Source organism: Rhinatrema bivittatum, chromosome 9 (assembly GCF_901001135.1).
Source record: "Rhinatrema bivittatum chromosome 9, aRhiBiv1.1, whole genome shotgun sequence".
Lineage (NCBI taxonomy): Eukaryota > Metazoa > Chordata > Amphibia > Gymnophiona > Rhinatrematidae > Rhinatrema > Rhinatrema bivittatum.
The window spans coordinates 232,640,752-232,660,229 of NC_042623.1; the positions used below are offsets into that span (position 1 = coordinate 232,640,752).

Sequence of the window (19,478 nt, forward strand, 5' to 3'; positions counted from 1 at the left end):
GGAGAAGAGGAGATGGTAAACTGGAGAAGGGGTGGGCAGAAAGGGATATGATAGAGGTCTACAAAATCATGAAAGGACTTGAACGGGTAAATATGAAATGGTTATTTACTCTTTCAGATAATACAATGACTAGGGGGCACACCATGAAGCTAGCAAATAGCACATTTAAAACAAATCGGAGAAAATTATTTTTCACTCAATGCACAATCATGCTCTGAAATTCATTGCCAGGGGATGTGGTTAAGGCAACCAGTGTAGCTGGGTTTAAAAAAAGTTTGGATAAATTCCTGGAGAAGTCCATAAACTGCTATTAATCAATAAGGAATAGCCACTGCTTGTTGCTGGCATTAGTAGCATGGGATCTGTTTAATGTTTGGGTAGCAAAGGGAACAATGGACCAGAGGAGCGGTGGGCAAAAGGTTGGAGTAAGGGACTGTAGGAAATGGGGGCGTGGGGGGGGGGGGGGGAGAGCTGATGGAACAGAGGCTGGACTGAGCTGATAAAGGACTAGGCCTCCACTCTATGTCATCATTGCAAAGTGGCCCACTATGGAAAATGATTGGAGAAAACTACTCTGCTGGCTTTGTGTTTCATTGTGTTCAGAATCAAAGGGAGAGAAAGCTGGTGCAATCATTTCAGAGCAAGGAGCAGAGATGTATTTGATCCAGTGCTGCCAATAGGCACTAATTCAATGATGGTGCCATGCTGAGTCCCCCCCCCCCCCGGCAGGCAAACCTCCAAGTTCTCGCTGCCTCAGCTCCAGTTCCAAGGACTTGATCTTCACAGGAGCAGGGAAATAGCTGCCTAGTGATTAGAGCACAGCTGGGAAGCCAGGGTTCAAATCCTGGTGATGCTCCTTGGGCAAATCATTTCACCCTCAATTGACTCAGGTACAAACTTAGCAGCTCATTTGCTAGGCCATTTATCATGTGAAAAATGCAGTTTTTTGTGTGGTAAATGGCCCTAACCTTGCTTTATTTCAGCCCCAGCTGAAACTTAAAACAGCCATATTCAAATGTAGCCCGTTAGGTTTTACAGTTATTTTGGATAAGTTTACCTGGATAATTTTTTTTCAAGGATATTCAGTGGGATGAATATCTTGGATAATGTCAACTGGGTAAGTTATTTGTTGGGTTTTTTTGATAATTAGAAGCTATTTCTTCTTTTGTCAGGAATTGTATGTAACTCAATAGCAAACCATTTGACTGTGAAGATCCCAGGTTAAAATCCAGAGTTCTCTTCTTTACATTGCACCATTTTTTTAACTACTCATCCCCCTTTATGCCTTGAATATCTCTCCTGTTTCCCACTTAGATTATAAGCTCTGTGGGGCTAGGAACTCCCTTACCTGTATAAGCTGTGGGCCAGATTTTCTAACCTATGCGCATGTTATAAAATTCGGGGTCGGCGCCTGCAAGGGGGTGCACCGAGCCATCGGGAACTTTCCTTTCCCCCCCCCCCCCCGCTCCCTTCCCCCTCCTTTCCCCATCTAACCCGCCCCCCAGCCCTACCTAAATCCCCCCCTACCTTTATTATTTAAGTTGCACCTGCCTCTGGGCAGGTGTAGGTTGTGCGCGCTGGCCAAGTGCCGGTGCGCGATTCCCCGGCCTAGCAGGCCTTCAAAGGCATCTTGCCATGCCCCTGCCCCACCCCTTTTTTCAAGCCCGGGGACATACGCACGTCCCGGGGCTTGCGCGCGTCACCAAGCCTATGCAAAATAGGCTTGGCACGCACAGGAGCGGGTTTTCGGGTTACGCGCGTAATAATAATATACACGCATAACCCTTTGAAAATCCGCCCCTTTGTGTAATCATTGCATCTTTCATAAAGCATTATAGATGAAGAAATGCTAAAACTCCATGTGCATGGGGTCTGTTGACTGAATGGATAGAAAGCAGATTCTTATAGGTGATAGGTAAGTATATTCCTCTAGGAAAATAGTCTAAATATATGAGGATTCTGCTATCTCACCCTATGAGCCTCTTCATTACATCCATCTGTTGCCAGCTCCAGACTCTGCATTTTCCACTTGCTGTGCTGCAAGGGAACAGCCTTCCTGAGTGCGAGTCATGCTATATTCAAATCCTTCCTTAAAATCCACCTTTTTGAGGTTGCTTTTAAATCTTAAATCCTGTCTTTCCCTGATATTAGCCTTGCTGATTTTAACCATCTTGACTGTAATAGCACATCTGGGAAAATTCCCAGATGTGCTAAAACAAACCTCAGTATTGCCTATATTGAAGAATAACTCTCACCCATTTTCAGAATTCTCAAATTTGAGACCTATAGCCTCCTTATCATCCTTAGCAAAAACTCTGGAATCCGTTGTTTTATTCCAGCTAAAAGATTACTTGAATGAACACAGTATTTTAAACCCAAATCAACACGGATTTCGTAAGGGCTATTCCACGGAAACTCTTCTCCTTTCATCCTTTGATACGTTTTTAAGAGGTTTTGACTCCTACACAGACTATTTGGTAATCTTTTTGGATATCTCAGCAGCATTTGACACTTTGGACCATAAAATTTTACTATCCATTTAACATTATATAGGACTTCGTTCCACAGTATTGAATTGGTTTAAAAGTTTTCTTGAACACCGTCATTGTCAAATTAATATAGGTTCTCATTTTTCTTACCATTATTCCCAATCTACAGGTGTACCTCAAGGTACTTCTTATCACCAATATTATTCAATATCTACCTGCTTCCTTTGTATCATATTCTTTCATCATTAAATGTACAGTATAAAATCTACGCTGATGATATTCAACTCTTTGTACCATATAAATCTTCTTGGGCAGAAACATTGGCTATGGTGCAGTTATACATAAGTACCATTGAAAAATGGATGGCTCATAACCGTTTAAAACTTAAAAAAAAGAAAACAGAAATTTTGCTACTGAGCTTTATATCGAATTCTAATAATGCTCCTCCTACAAATATTAAGCTGGGTAAAGATACCATCCAAATCACCAAAATCGCCCAGAACCTGGGAGTCTGGATCGATTCAAACTTATCACTTTCACAACACATTTCTAAGGTTGTGAAAAATTCATTTTTTAAATTACATGTGGTAAAAAGATTAAGACCTTTATTATTTTTTAATGACTTTAGATCAGTCTTGCAAGCTTTAATTCTTTCCGGCATAGACTATTGCAATGGTTTATATTTAGGCTTACCCGAATCCTCCATTAAGCCACTTCAAGTTATTCAAAATTCTGCCGCTAGATTACTTACAGCTACACCGATGAGGCAACATATCTCTCCAGTTTTACAGAAGTTACACTGGCTGCCGGTAAAATACTGAATAAAATATGATTCTTAATCTTATTCACTCATTACTAAACAATATTATTCTATTTGGCTTTGTTCTGAACTTAGAATTTATAAACCTTCTAGGGATCTTAGATCAATAGGAAAAAATCTTCTGGAAGTCCCCTCAGTAAAAAAGGCCGTCTTAAACGTCACCAGGCAAAGAGCGTTTTCAGTTGCGGGACCTATAATGTGGAATGCCTTGCCTGATCCCTTCAGACAAATTTACAATAAAAAAGAATTTAAAAAAGCCCTAAAAACTCATTTTTTCAAAGAAGCTTTCGGTAATCTAGATACTGCTTAGATTTCTAGGTATGTTAGTCGCTCATCTGTTGCTATAATCAAATAGGTTTCTGTAAACTGTTTTGCTTTAACTTCTATTTATAAATTAATTGTTAAAGTTATTTTTATTCTTATTTTTATTTTTGTTGGATATTGATCATGATGTTTTAATGTAATTTTATTCTTTTGTTTTTTTAGTTTCATTTGTGTTTTTTCATTTAATTTATGTTACTTTTTAATTTTCATTTTTTTAAAATATTGTAAACCTCTTCGGTCATTTCTTGCATTTGGTGAAACGGTATATAAATGTATTAAATAAAAATAAATAAATAATAAATTCATTTCCTGAAGCTTATTTGTCTTACCCATGTTGCTTAACTAGACTGTAAGCTCCATGGAGCAGAGAACAACTCTTATGTACATGTGTAGAGCATTACAAATGTTTAATAGCATTGTATAACTGATTTGTAACTGTAGACTAGCCAGATCCTCTTAAACATAAATGTTAGACTAAAGCATTTCATTGTTAGGAATACAAAGTTTGTAGTTCATCAGTATGTTGCAATATATTTTCCTGTCTGGACTCCCACTGGAGTCCAGAGTTAAATTTATGGCATTGACTGTGGTCTATAATACTTTACATCAAATGAGCTCTTTATATTTATCAGAGTTGGTGATTAAATACTGTCCCACAAGAACAGTAAGGTCCTGGCAGCAAGCACTGCTTTCACCCCCAGCAATCTCAAGTCATTTACTTTCCCTGTCCTAAAGTTATGGCACAAATATGCATGGAGATGGGCTATTTGGCACTGGAGAAGAAAACAAAAGCTGGGCTTTTTTAACTTGCCCACAACCTTATGTTTTCTTGTTCCAGTTTTAAGTTATGGTGCCCTTAGGAACTGATTAGTAATCTTTTTACTGTATTTCTAGTTTTCTGGATGCAGGTCTTTTATGTGTTTATCTGTTCAGATTTATTTATTGCATTACGTTATAACACGTTGGATGTTAATTGAATGTTATTGAATATGTTATACATATAATCATTTTTTAATACACTATATTATAATTTTTAAATATGTTATATTTATGTATTGTAATTTTTTCCTTATATTATTTCTGCAATCCATTTTCTGCTGACTTTGGTAAAGCAGAATATTAAATTGAATTAATAAATAAATATCACAGTGTCAGGAATATCCCAAGAAACCGTATTAAATTCTATTTTTCTCTCTCAAATGTGTTTCAAACCCAAGTAAAGAATTACAAGAACAGAGGAAAGACCAGGTCACCCTAAAAAGAAAAGACTAACTGCTACAGAAATTATTTAAGAACTTGTGGCTGAATAGAAAGGAAATTAAAATGACATACTTCCCTTAGATGGAAGGGTCTCCAACCTTGTTAGTAAGGTGCTTGAGCAGTGTGTCTGTTCCCTATCTTGTTTAACAAGTGAAATGGGATTGTTACCTCCTGTTAATGTAAACCACACCCCATGAAGCCTGTTTCTGAAGGGTGGCTTAGTGTCTCAGGTTTTGTTTTCTCTCCCTTTCGGAAGCTCAGTCGACAAGCAAAGAAATAACAAATGTTCTATATGGCAAAGATTGCCAAAATGGGCTTGTGCAGTGGGAAGATTTTCTTGCGGTGCCAGCTCATTTAAATCATATGGAAATGGCTTTCTGGGAGTAAATGTTTTTTGTTTTTTTAAGTCTGCATAAAAGCACTCACTTGTTCACAAAAAAAAAAAAAAAAGGCTGTAACTATACCCCCGAGGTGTAGGTAGGTTTAATGGAAAATTGTGGATCTGCGTGATTTTCCACTTGTAATTTTTGCATTATTTTTTCAGTTCATTGGTGATCTAGTGTAAATTTTGTGAATGGCTTCACAAACAAAATTAAATGTGTAAAAACAGGAAATTTCATGCAAAAAATATGTGAATCTGAGTACACACACAATTTTACATTTTTATGCACACAATCACATTTGTGAAGCCAGTCACAGCTTAACATGTTGGCCCCTAAGTGGTCCAGCTACTTTAATGCAAAACAAACCTACCTAAATCTTTGTTTAGGTATTTGATTCTTTACTGATTCCAGATGACAATGTAGAGACTTCAATCTGGCACCTCCAGGATGGATGCGTAGAAAGTATTTAGTCTCTGTATTATTCATTTGTCAAAAAGGATTGAGACAAAAATAAGCAATTTGTTTCAGGAACTGATTTATATTTTAAAAAATTGAAGAAGATATATTAAACTTTGACTGAAGTTCTGCTCTAAATGTATCAATGAAAATATCCACAAATTTTCTGTGGCAAAACCAGGGAAAAACTTTTTCTACTACAGCACATCTTTGATGTATGTGACCCATAGTATGCCTTGCACAGGTGTTTGATTATTCCCATGGTTTGGTTTAAAGTATAGATTTTGCCTGTAATTTGAATTTTTTTGCAGCTTGGCAGAGAAATCATAATCCTAATGTCTGATTTAAACTGTGTTGTTTATTCACTCCCAATCTATATTTGATTTCCTTCAGAAACATGAACGAAAACCACAATTGAAAAGCACAGAATTAAAAAATGTTCTGACCTCCTGTCTTAGGGCTCTCTCACATCTACCAGTCTCCTTTTAAAGAATCTGTAGTTTACAGTCCATAGAATTATGAGGAAAGATCTATTTAGAACATGTACAATAGTAGCCTTTAGTTTTGAATTTTGATTTTTTACTCCCTTTCCAAATAATGCTCAGTGCAGCTTACAGCGTTATTAGAATTCAGGTACAGTAAGCTTGCAATCCAAGTAGGTACCCAAGGCAACGGGAGATACCGTGACAGTGGGGAAGTGGGATATGGACCCTGCTTTCCACTTGTTTATCTAGACATATATGAACATTTCCAGTGTAAACACTCAAAAGTACAGCTAAAATAGACAATACACAGAAAAATGAGCAAGCAGATACAACGTGTTTGTAAAAAAACAAAACAAATGCAAAAACATTTCCCTAGGGGTACTAGTAAATTATTTTGATTGCTCTTTTAGATATTTTATCAATTGGGAAAACTGCAAAGTGGTAAATGTTTTGAATGTTCTTCAAGTCATTGTTCTTGTTTGGTTTCCATTTAAAGTTTCAGAAGATTTGTCAAGGTATTAAAATTCATTCAGACATTTCAACAGTTTTTTAGTATAACCTGAACTATATTGCTAATTACGTTATATTATAGGATAGTAACTTTGAAAGGAGGGCACAGGCGCACATTGATGCATGTGTGTCGGCGCACACCCAGGGATGCAGCTATTTTATAACATACACGCACATACATATATATGTTCTAAAACAGCATAGTGCGTGTGTTGTGCTGGTGGACCCTTGGACCAAGGGGGAGTTGAGGCTACCTGTGGGGAGGAGCCCCACAGGTCTCCACCATCGGTAGACGAGGCCAAAGACAGGTAGAGACCCCTCTGGAGCTTCACCACTATCAGCCCACGTTCCCCTTAGGTTGAGCCCTCGGGTGCCAGGGCCAGCTGGACTTACATGGGGTCTCTGTGGTTCAGGAGAAAGAGAAGTACTGGAGAGTAGGTGCAACACTAAATCAGGCAGCAGAGAACGAAGGCAGACTCCAGGCGAGGATCGAGGCAGGCGGTGAAACTCGTGGTCAGATTCCAGGCAGGGGTCGAGGTAGGTGGCATAACTCGTGGTCAGTGTCAGGTAAGGTCAAAGCCGAGGGGATCCAAGAGAATGAGGAATGAGACGAGGAACTCAGGAACTCAGTAGCAACCTGCAGATCACAAGAAGCAAGGAGACCTGTTGCCAAGGCATCGAAAGAAGGTAGGGACAAACCTTATATAATCCCTGGAGGATGATGTCATCAAAGGGACCCGCGGGGCTTTTCCCACTGTGGGCCCTTTAAATCCAGCACGGCGTCGCACACGCACGCCTAGTGGGTCGGAGGTGAAGCTGAGCGGCGTTGCAGCCACAGGAGAGCAGGGAAGACATCAGCTGGCAGCTCAGAGCTGCATGGAATATCACAACAGAGAGGCTTGCGTCAGCAGTGGTTCCCTGCCACTGCCAGGGAGCCTGGGCCAGCTTCTGTCGTGGCGGGGCAGTAAAGGGTGAGTGAGGCCGGTCGCAGGGCTCCGCAGCCGGCAGGTGTAACAGCATGTACATGTGTGTCCTAATTTGCAACTGGGCTCTCATGAGCCGTGTACATCCTGGTCTGAGCCGCATAAGTGGGGGAATTTTATAACGGGCAGGTGTCCATAAAATTACCAGTTTCACCATTTCATCCATCAATTTGCCCAGTGTAGAGCTAGGTTCTCCAAACCCCTCTGGTTTAATAGTCTGCACTCCCCCCCAGTTACCCCAGACCCTTTAAACCCCTCAGAAGTGGCTGTTTTTTTAAAGTTACACCTCCTCTATAACAGAAGTAAAGTTACGCAGCACCGGACCTGGGCATGCACCTGGCATGTAAGCATTTACATGAACATCTCTTGGTTCTGCACGGAAACACCCGTGCCCCGCCCAGACTATGCCCCTTTTTGAATCCGAGTGAGATGTATGTGGAGCAGGAGATGCACACACATTTGGGTGGCTTTGAAAATTCAGTGGGTGCACATAAGCCCAACCTGTGCACGCATTTCCTAATTGATGCATGTGCCAGGTTCTTAAAATTCATCTTTATGTTTGCAGATGGAGAGAAACATCCTCCCTCACCTCAACTATATTACCATGAATAAATAATAAAGCATCCTGAACACACAGGGGCCTATTTACTAAGTTGCACGTTACCGCACCATTTTACCTCAAGTAAATTACCATAGGATTCATTAAACAGTGATAACCAAATACTATTGTTTAGTGAATCCTGTGGTAATTTACCTTGCATTGCCACAGGCAGAAACTTTGTGTTCCTCACTGCAGCAATACGCAATAACAGCCTCCCATTCTGGACCCACTAATTTTTAAAGGGGCCACAAGGCCGATGAAAATCCCCCCCAACCCTGTCTCTCACAATCCCTGGGGATCTAATGGGCCCCTGCTTCTCCTTGCCCAAAAGTCAAAACAGTTAGGTCCCCCTTAAACTCTGACCCCTCGATCCTCACCTCCATAGGAACAAATCTACCTCCTGTAAGGGAACTTCTAAGTGTTAAGAATATACTGCAATAGCACCCTGATGGAATTTTACTTCTCTGTGATATCTGCTCACTCCGAAAAGAGTGAGCAGATATCACAGAAGGGCTAAGTTCGAGCAAATGAATGGGTCCTCCTTCTGAGGTATACACCAAATGGAAAACCTTTTCCATTTAAAGTTGTGGGAACATTTGCTAGAAGGTCTCCATAGTACAAGGATGCTTTCCTTTAATTCTTTTTGGAAAAAACATAGCGTGAACTACCCTATTTTCAAATCCAAGCTGTGAATGCTAGAAACTGAGGATTGGAAAAAGTGTCTGTGGTATTGTGTTAAGAGATTTCGGAATACATTTAGATGTATTAACTAAGCAATGGGTGTAGAAACCCTGGAAACCAAATGATGCAGCCAATAGGATGCTATTCATATCATTTCTCCTTTTGTCCTTTCTCAACTTGAAGATTGTTTAGGATATGAGTGGCATTGGTGAAAAGCTTACATCAGACCTTGATTCCATGGAATATAAAAAGATTCTGATGCAAGGGAGTCAGGTGTTAATCTTTTTGAGCAGTACTTAAGAACATAAAAATTGCCATATTGTGTCAGACCAAGGGTCCATCAGCCCAGTATCCTGTTTCCAACACTGGCCAATCCAAGTCACAAGTACCTGGCAATTACCCAAACATTAAATAAATTTCAAGCTACTATGGCTTATTAATAATAGCAGTTTATGGATTTTTCCTCTAGGAACTTGTACAAACCCTTTTTAAACCCAGTTACACTAACTGCTGTAACCACATCCTCTGGCAATGAATTCCAGAGCTTAACAATGCTCTGAGTGAAAAAGAATTTTCTTCGATTTGTTCAAATGAGCTACTTGCTAACTTCAAGGAATGCCCCCCTAGTCCTTCTATTATCTGAGACAGTAAATAACCAATTTACATTAACTTGTTCAAGCCCTTCATGATTTTTTAGACCTCTATCATATCCTCCCTCAGTTGTCTCTTGTCCAAACTGAACAGCCTTACACTTAGCCTTACCTCATAGGGCAGCTGTTCCATGCCACTTATCATTTTAGTTGTCCTTCCACTTCAAAGAATGAAGACATTAATGCACATAAGTCACTCCTTATCCACACGTATATCAGCATCAGCCACGACATTCTTGGAGATGTCAGGCAATATGACAGCCATGGTACATGTCATGTCCTATGCATACCTACATACAGGAAAAGCTGAGTGGCACTTGAAAATTCACAACATGCACAACCAATGTCTCACAGGATACCATTTTCCAAGCTTCTCAGTCATTCATTGTGATGACGATCCCAACCTACAACTTTTCTTTATGGCCAGCCTTATCATCCCCTACAGGCTCACCAAATATTAACTATGATGCCTCTATTCAAGGTTGAGGGAGTTGGCACAGTTCTTTCTACAGTGCTGTGTATGTTAAATAGCGCCATAGAAGTGATAACTGTAGGGGCAGTTGTATCTCAACACTATTTACTCTTGGGGGACTTGGAACATGCAGGAGCAAAAACTACACATAAACCTTCTAGAACTGAGAGACATATTCAAAGCTCTGTTCATTTTCAAGCCATAGATAAAAATATCTGTACTTCAAATCCAGATAGACTACCAGGCAGAGATGTACTACATCAACAAACAAGAAGGAACAGGGCCCTTAATGCTAAGCGAAGGAACATGCAATATATAGAATTGGGAAATCTCAACATATTTCTCAATGCCATTCACTTCTGGGCAAAGACAGTGGACTAGACTCACTGAGTTGACATCCTGAACCTCACAAATGGTCATTCCATCCCAGAGTATCTTTAATGTCTGGGAAATCAGAGCTGGAAACATCTCCATGAAAGAAACGCAACATCGTTCTATAAGGCTCCAGGGGACAAGAATCGGCTTCATCATCTGTACCATCTGGGTCCCTATCGGCGTGACCTGCAGCAGGTCTAGATGTACTCTGAAGCTTTCCCGCAGCACCAGACGCGCGGGAAACTGTAGCCTATGATCCTGACCTGTTAAGATTGGCCAGAGCCAACTACTGCGCTTGAAGAAGGGAGTGTAGCCCCTGAAAAATTCCACCTAAGAAAAGGCAGAGAGGTCCATGCCAAAACAAGGGGTTGTTGGTTCTGCGCCCACTGCACTACCTTACCCCACTGAAGAACCAGTTAGGAGAGCCCCAATACTGGTGAAACCTCTGGCAGCTCTTCCTTATTTTTTTATTATATTCCTGCATCATGCTGGGAAGGACCGGGCTTAGCAAAATCAGATGGAGACAATTCTCACTGAGCCTCCAAACATTGCTGACACAAGTTAGAGGGAACTCCAGGCTGAGATGCCAGAATATGGCAAGCAGCACAAAAAGTTAAGGAACTTAGGCTTCTTTGCAATCGGCGCCATAGAGTTTTCAGTATGCTCTAACAGGCGTCTGAGAACTGTCCACCCAGGTGTGCTCGCAATAGGTGCTTGAAAAATTAGGCACTCAAAAAAATTAGGTGCCTAATACATCATAAGAACATAAGAAATTGCCATGCAGGGTCAGACCAAGGGTCCATCAAGCCCAGCATTCTGTTTCCAACAGAGGCCAAACCAGGCCACAAGAACCTGGCAATTACCCAAACACTAAGAAGATCCCATGCTACTGATGCAATTAATAGCAGTGGCTATTCCCTAAGTAAACTTGATTAATAGCCGATAATGGACTTCTCTTCCAAGAACTTATCCAAACCTTTTTTGAACCCAGCTACACTAACTGCACTAACCACATCCTCTGGCAACAAATTCCAGAGCTTTATTGTGCGTTGAGTGAAAAAGAATTTTCTCCGATTAGTCTTAAATGTGCTACTTGCTAACTTCATGGAATGCCCCCTAGTCCTTCTATTATTTGAAAGTGTAAATAACCAATTCACATCTACTTGTTCAAGATATCTCAATATCTTAAAGACCTCTATCATATCCCCCCTCAGCCATCTCTTCTCCAAGCTGAACAGCCCTAACCTCTTCAGCCTTTCCTCATAGGGGAGCTGTTCCATCCCCTTTATCATTTTGGTTGCCCTTCTCTGTACCTTCTCCATCGCAACTATATCTTTTTTGAGATGCAGCAACCAGAATTGTACACAGTATTCAAGGTGCGGTCTCACCATGGAGCAATACAGAGGCATTATGACATTTTCCATTCTATTAACCATTCCCTTCCTAATAATTCTTAACATTCTATTTGCTTTTTTGACTGCTGTAGCAGACTGAGCCGACGATTTTAAAGTATTATCCACTATGATGCCTAGATCTTTTTCCTGGGTGGTAGCTCCTAATATGGAACCTAACCATGTAACTACAGCAAGGGTTATTTTTCCCTATATGCAACACATTGCACTTGTCCACATTAAATTTCATCTGCCATTTGGATGCCCAATCTTCCAGTCTTGCAAGGTCCTCCTGTAATGTATCACAATCCGCTTGTGATTTAACTACTCTGAATAATTTTGTATCATCCACAAATTTGATAACCTCACTTGTCGTATTCCTTTCCAGATTATTTATATATATATTGAAAAGCACCAGTCCAAGTACAGATCCCTGAGGCACTCCACTGTTTACCCTTTTCCACTGAGAAAATTGACCATTTAATCCTACTCTCTGTTTCCTGTCTTTTAACCAGTTTGTAATCCACGAAAGGACATCACCTCCTAACCCATGACTTTTTAGTTTTCTTAGAAGCCTCTCATGAGGGACTTTGTCAAACGCCTTCTGAAAATCCAAATACACTACATCTACCGGTTTACCTTTATCCACATGTTTATTAACCCCTTCAAAAAAATGAAGCAGATTTGTTAGGCAAGACTTCCCTTGGGTAAATCCATGTTGACTGTGTTCCATTAAACCATGTCTTTCTATATTGTGATGTAGCGCAGCCCAGCCGCAGGCAGGAGCTGACAAGCTACTATAAGAGCAACAAGAATACCAGAGCCAGACAGCAGAGGGCGCAGGGGAAGAGAAGGACTACGAATCCCAGCTTCCCTGAAACACCACCAGACAAGGGAGGAAAGCCTGAAGGTGAACAGGTGGCAGGCATAGAGCTTAATGAGGCAGACACCGATGAGTCCATGGAGGTGGAGGAAGAGGGCGTGCCCCCTTGGTGGGACTGGCCACAAAAACCCAGCTCTTCGGAGTCAGAGGGGGAGGAGATGGAGGTAGGTTCGGGGATAGAGGAGTCCTCCTGTTCAGGCATGGATACAGAGTAATCCAGGTGGAGGGGAGAAGTATAAGCTTTACCCTAAAGGGGCCTGTGGAGTTGGGGTTGGTAATAGTGCTGAACAGAGGAGGTAAATGAGTGCTCTGCACTAGCACTGCTTGTAAGGGAATCAGAGGGCTGGAGGGGGAGGGGACAAACTCCATGTAATGCAGCCAGTTGTTACTTATTAAACTGCTTTGAAGGAACTATCCCTCTCTCTGTGTTGTCTCTGGGGCTTGGGGGGGGCTGTTTACCCCCAACCCTGCCCGAATAGAACCCCGAAGCCCAGCAAAACTGGGGCCAGCAGAGGCACAGACTCAGGGAGTTTCGTGAACCCATCGAACTCCAGGGACCGGGGCAACTGCTGGCGGCTCAGAACTGGAGACGAAAGAGCGGCGTTCGAGGCTTCACGGACGGTGAGCCATCACAATATGCACTACGATTTTGATCTTGAGAATAGTTTCCACTATTTTTCCCGGCACTGAAGTCAGGCTCACTGGTCTATAGTTACCTGGATCACCCCTTTTTTTTTTTTGTATTTAAAGCTTTTAGTGGCAAAAAGTTGATGCATAAAACAATATACATGCAGGATAAACAGTGCCAAACATTTTTGTATGCTATTCCCACTGCCTTCCCTCCCTCTCCCCCCATCAAACATGCAAATTTGATGCGAAATTGAAACAAAAGAGATAATAATAGCAAGATCAAATACTACTGTAGTCCTCCACTAGGTGAGTGAAAGCGAAAGGAGATGAAAAGATGAAAGTGTCATGTCAAGACTACAAGGGGATGAGTTCCATCGCATGTTTAGAAGGCGTGTAGCCACCGGAATGAAAGGCTAACAAGGCTAAGAAGGGCAATCTTGTGGCATAAATGTTGCAATGGGCGTGAATGTCAAGGGTTCTGACAGCATCCTTGGGAGGAGGTGTAAGATTGATACCAGGAATTAAAAGGAGTCCAAACGGCTTGAAAGGCTGGCAATCTGTGGTGGCGAGTAGTAGTGATACGTTCAAGCACTTGCATCCGATACAGGCATTAGATAAGTACTTACAGGGTTAGAAGACGAGCGCTCCTCCAGTGGCAAACCAGGGCTATTCGGGCCACTATGTATATTAGTTGACAAAGGCGCTGAGAATGTGTAGATAAGTCTTCTATAGGCTTCCCCAGGAGGGCATTAGCAGGAGATGCGTGAACTGGTTGTCCCACAATTTGAGTAAGCCAGTCCACCATCTGTGACCAGTAGGGAATGACAATGGGGCAAGTCCACCATATGTGTAAGTAAGTACCCTCCTCACTACATTGTCACCAACAAGTATTCGATACATGAGGGAACATTTGGTGGACTCGAGTAGGTACATAGTGCCAGCGGTAAAGGAGCTTTAAGCACTGTTCTTGTAAATGAGCTGACAAGGAGCATTTTCGCACTATTAAAAATAAGTCGATCCAGTCATCATTGTCCCATGATAAACTTAACTCCTTTTCTCAGGAGATCGAACAGGCAAGCTTTGTATATTGTGGGCCTTGAAGAAGTTTATATATTTTGGAGATTGTTCCCGGGACTGTCCGGCAGTGTGTACAGTATACTTCAAACAGTGAATTTGTGGACGCCACCTTGGCAGTAGCAAATAAAGATTTAAGAAAGTGACCTACTTGGGCGTATTCCAGGAATGTAAGAGTGTAGTTTTCAGACTGTCCCACCAACTTCGAATAAGATATAATAGACCCCTGTTTTAACAAAGAGCCTATGGTCGTGAGGCCCTGTGTCTTCCATGAGTGGAAAGCCCACCTGGGAATGCCCGCTGGAAATTGAAGATTATGAAACAAACAGATGAATGATGGCAGAGCGTGTCCCCTACTAAGTGTGTTTTCCATTGAGTCCAGACCCGGTAGGTAGTAAGAAGTGCGGGAGGAAGGGTACGAGCTGGTCTCCAGCTGTTGCAAGGTTGCCAGAAGAGGGCGGTTATGGGCATAGCACCAAGAAGGTACTGTTCAATGATTTGCCAGGGAGGAGGTTGCAAACTGCAATTGTGGATCTGTAGAATCGCCTTCAGTTGGGCTGCAGTATAGTACCATTCCAGATTTGGAACACTCAACCCATGAGCCTTGGAATGATAAAGAACCACTCGCATTACCCTGGGCTGTCTTTTCCTCCAGGTGAAGGTGAATAGTTCCTCTGGATGGTCCTCAAAATGCTGGCTGAGAGGGAGATAGGTAGTGTTATAAATAAGTATAACAATCTGGGGAGAATATTCATTTTAATAATGGCTATACGACCTAGCCAGGAATGAGAAACCCCGTACCATTGCTGCAAGTCTTCGTCGATGGATTTAAATAATGGGATATAATTCAGATGATATAGCCTGTCCACATCAGCAGTGAGATAAATTCCCAGGTACTTTAAAGGTTTAGTCGTCCAGTGAAACGGAAGTGTGGTTTGTATGGAACGAGCTTCATGATCAGGAATATTAACATTAAGAATCTCGGACTTCTCTAGATTCACTCGAAAACTGGAGACCGAGATGAATTGCTGGATAGCATCTAATGTTGCAGGAAGGGAGGTTTGTGGGTTTGATAAGGTGAAGAGCACATAGTCAGCAAAGATGGTCATTTTGTATTGGTTCGGTCCCAGGTTTATGCCTTGGATATTTTCGTTGCCTCGGACAGTAGGAGTGAAAGGTTCAAGAAAGAGGGCAAAGAGTAAAGGGGAAAGAGGGCAGCCTTGGCGTGTGCCTCGGGCAATTGGGAAGCTGGAACCATAACCTCCATTGACCTTCACCTGGGCTGATGGTTGATGATAGAGTTGGCGCAGCCAGTTCAAAAAAGGTTCCCCAAATTCCATTTTAGCAAGTGTGTGGAACAAGAATGGCCAGTGCACCATATCACTACGGATAAAACATAAGCATTGTCAAGTTAAGTGTAAAACATTGATAAGACAGGCGAAGAGAGAATTTGAATTGAAGTTGGCCATAGAGGCAAAAACTCATAATAAAAACTTTTTTAAATATATCCGAAGCAAGAAATCTGTAAGGGAGTCAGTTGGACCATTAGATGACAGAGGGGTTAAAGGGGCTCTTAGGGAAGATAAGGCCATTGCAGAAAGACTAAATGAATTCTTTGCTTACGTGTTTACTAATGAGGATGTTGGGGAGATATCAGTTCCGGAGATGGTTTTCAGGGGTGAAGAGTCAGACGAACTGAATGAAATCACTGTGAACCTGGAAGATGTAGTAGGCCAGATTGACAAACTAAAGAGAAGCAAATCACCTGGACCGGATGGTATGCATCCTAGGGTACTGAAGGAACTGAAAAATGAAATTTCTGATCTATCTATCTATTTATTTATTTAAAAGATTTTCTATACCGTCATTAAGTTATTTACCATCATAACGGTTTACAATAAGGGACATATAGAGGAGATTAGCTCATTCTGTACAAAGGGGGTGCCAATAGTATCCAGTAACAAATAATCATTAAAGGCTATTTGGTTTATGTCATGGAATTTCCACTGATGCATGATGTATGTGAGAAAAAGACACAAAAAAATAGTAAAAATGAACTGAGATGTAAAAAGAGAAAATCAGCGATGTGAAGACCCGCCCCCCCCCCGACGTCATGACGACCAACCAGCGGCGACCCGATTAACGGTGCGATTACACCAGGCGTCGCGCGACGAAGGGGTTTTCCCCTTTGTGCTCCCCTTCATGCTCCCCTTTGTGCTCTTTCTAATATAATTGTATTTATGTTTATGTTAATAATTTAACTTTTATTAATGTTATTTAGCTTTTTGCTTTGTTTAAAATTATTTCATTATTGACGTTTAAATGTATTTAGACTAAGGAATTTTACTTCCTGCTTATTCTGTTTCATTGTAAACCGGTTTGATATGCATTTTATGCAGGAAAATCGGTATAAAAAACCTAAAAATAAATAAATAAATAAATGTATGTCTCCTAGGAGATAACATGTGGTTCATTTATGGTATTACGTGTTATTAACTACGATTATCTGTGTGATATTAGTTAAAATTTGTAACCTATCTTTAAAATCATCCATTGCACCTGAAGACTGGAGGGTGGCCAATGTAACCCCAATATTTAAAAAAGGCTCCAGGGGCGATCTGGGTAACTAAAGACCAGTGAGCCTGACTTCAGTGCCGGGAAAAATAGTGGAAACTATTCTCAAGATCAAAATCGTAGAGCATATAGAAAGACATGGTTTAATGGAACACAGTCAACATGGATTTACCCAAGGGAAGTCTTGCCTAACAAATCTGCTTCATTTTTTCGAAGGGGTTAATAAACATGTGGATAAAGGTGAACTGGTAGATGTAGTGTATTTGGATTTTCAGAAGGCGTTTGACAAAGTCCCTCATGAGAGGCTTCTAAGAAAACTAAAAAGTCATGGGATAGGAGACAATGTCCTTTCGTGGATTACAAACTGGTTAAAAGACAGGAAACAGAGAGTAGGATTAAATGGTCAATTTTCTCAGTGGAAAAGGGTAAACAGTGGAATGCCTCAGGGATCTGTACTTGGACCGGTGCTTTTCAATATATATATAAATAATCTGGAAAGGAATATGACGAGTGAGGTTATCAAATTTGTGGATGATACAAAATTATTCAGAGTAGTTACATCACAAGCGGATTGTTATACATTACAGGAGGACCTTGCAAGACTGGAAGATTGGGCATCCAAATGGCAGATGAAATTTAAGGTGGACAAGTGCAAGGTGTTGCATATAGGGAACAATAACCCTAGCTGTAGTTACATGATGTTAGGTTCCATATTAGGAGCTACCACCCAAGAAAAAGATCTAGGCATCATAATGGATAATACTTTAAAATCGTCGGCTCAGTGTGCTGCAGCAGTCAAAAAAGCAAACAGAATATTAAGGAATTATTAGGAAGGGAATGGTTAATAAAACGGAAAATGTCATAATGCCTCTATATCGCTCCATTGTGAGACCGCACCTGGAATACTGTATACAATTCTGGTCGCCACATCTCAAAAAAGATATAGATGTGATGGAGAAGGTACAAAGAAGGGCAACCAAAATGATAAAGGGGATGGAACAGCTCCCGTATGAGGAAAGGCTGAAGAGGTTAGGGCTGTTCAGCTTAGAGAAGAGACGACTGAGGGCTGACATGATAGAAGTCTTTAAGATCATGAGAGGTCTTGAACGAGTGGATGTGAATCGGTTATTTACACTTTCGAATAATAGAAGGACTAGGGGGCATTCCATGAAGTTAGCAAGTAGCACATTTAAGACTAATCGGAGAAAATTCTTTTTCACTCAACGCACAATAAAGCTCTGGAATTTGTTGCCAGAGGATGTGGTTAGTGTAGTTAGTGTAGCTGGGTTCAAAAAAGGTTTGGATAAGTTCTTGGAGGAGAAGTCCATTAACGGGTATTAATGAAATTTACTTAGGGAATAGCCACTGCTATTAATTGCATCAGTGGCATGGGATCTTCTTAGTGTTTGGGTAATTGCCAGGTTCTTGTGGCATGGTTTGGCCTCTGTTGGAAACAAGATGCTGGGCTTGATAGACCCTTGGTCTGACCCAGCATGGCTAATTCTTATGTTGTTATGTTCTTATGAAGATGTAAAGGCCTTCGGGCCATGTTGTGCTTGGTTTATTATCTATCTTCTGGAATACAATAAAAATTGCAAATTAAAAAAAAGGCTCATTTTGTGGCATTACTCGGGTTATCTTCAGCTCCAGAATTAGCAAAGTTATTCATCTGTCACGTCTTCCGTCTGCATGGCATGCCTAAGCACATCCTCTCTGTCCGAGGGGTTCAATTTACAGTGAAATTCTGGAGATCCCTCTGCAAAAAGTTTGATATATCCCTGGATCTCACATCAGCTTACCATCCGCAAGCCAACGGACAGACAGAGAGGATGAACCGTACACTAAAACAGTTTCTCTGGGCTTACGACAATTCCAGACAAAGCGACTGGTCTGACTTGCTCCCCTGGGCCGAATTTGCACTGAATTCTCATCAGTCAGCTTCAATAAGATTGTCGCCTTTTCAACTTGTCTATGGACGTCAACCTCTAACTCCATTGCCTTTGTCAGTATCATCTCCTGCAGCCCAGGCTTCGGCGCAAGAACTGCATCAGCTTTGGGAACACACTAAAAGACTTCTCCAGAAAGCTGGGCAACAGGCTAAGAGGTTCTATGATGCCCATCACAGAGCAGCTCCGCAGTTACAACCCGGAGATATGGTATGGCTCAGTACCCGCTTCATCCGCCTAAAACTGCCTTCTGCTCGATTTGCGCCCAGGTACGTAGGCCTTTTGCGATACACTGTCGCCAGGGTCCAGTCACGTATAGCCTGCAGTTACCATCCTCTCTTAGAATCCACAATACCTTCCACATCTCCCTTCTAAAACCGCTCATCTTATCGGAATTCTCGAGGAAGACACCTGAACCTCAACCTCTCACTGCAGAAGAGGTCATTACCTATCAGGTGGAAGATATACTTGATGTAAGGAAACATGGAAGA

General features: G+C 41.4%; 1 protein-coding gene across 1 annotated transcript in view; it reads right to left on the reverse strand.

Annotated features, from left to right (window-relative positions):
- The window catches only part of APOD (apolipoprotein D), a 90,262-nt gene extending 80,343 nt beyond the window's left edge, over positions 1 to 9,919 (reverse strand). Inside the window, exon 1 of the mRNA XM_029617363.1 lies at positions 9,853 to 9,919. Within this exon, the coding sequence (XP_029473223.1) occupies positions 9,853 to 9,919 (67 nt within the window). The remainder of the gene's footprint in view (positions 1 to 9,852) is intronic.
- Positions 9,920 to 19,478: the final 9,559 nt, after the last annotated feature.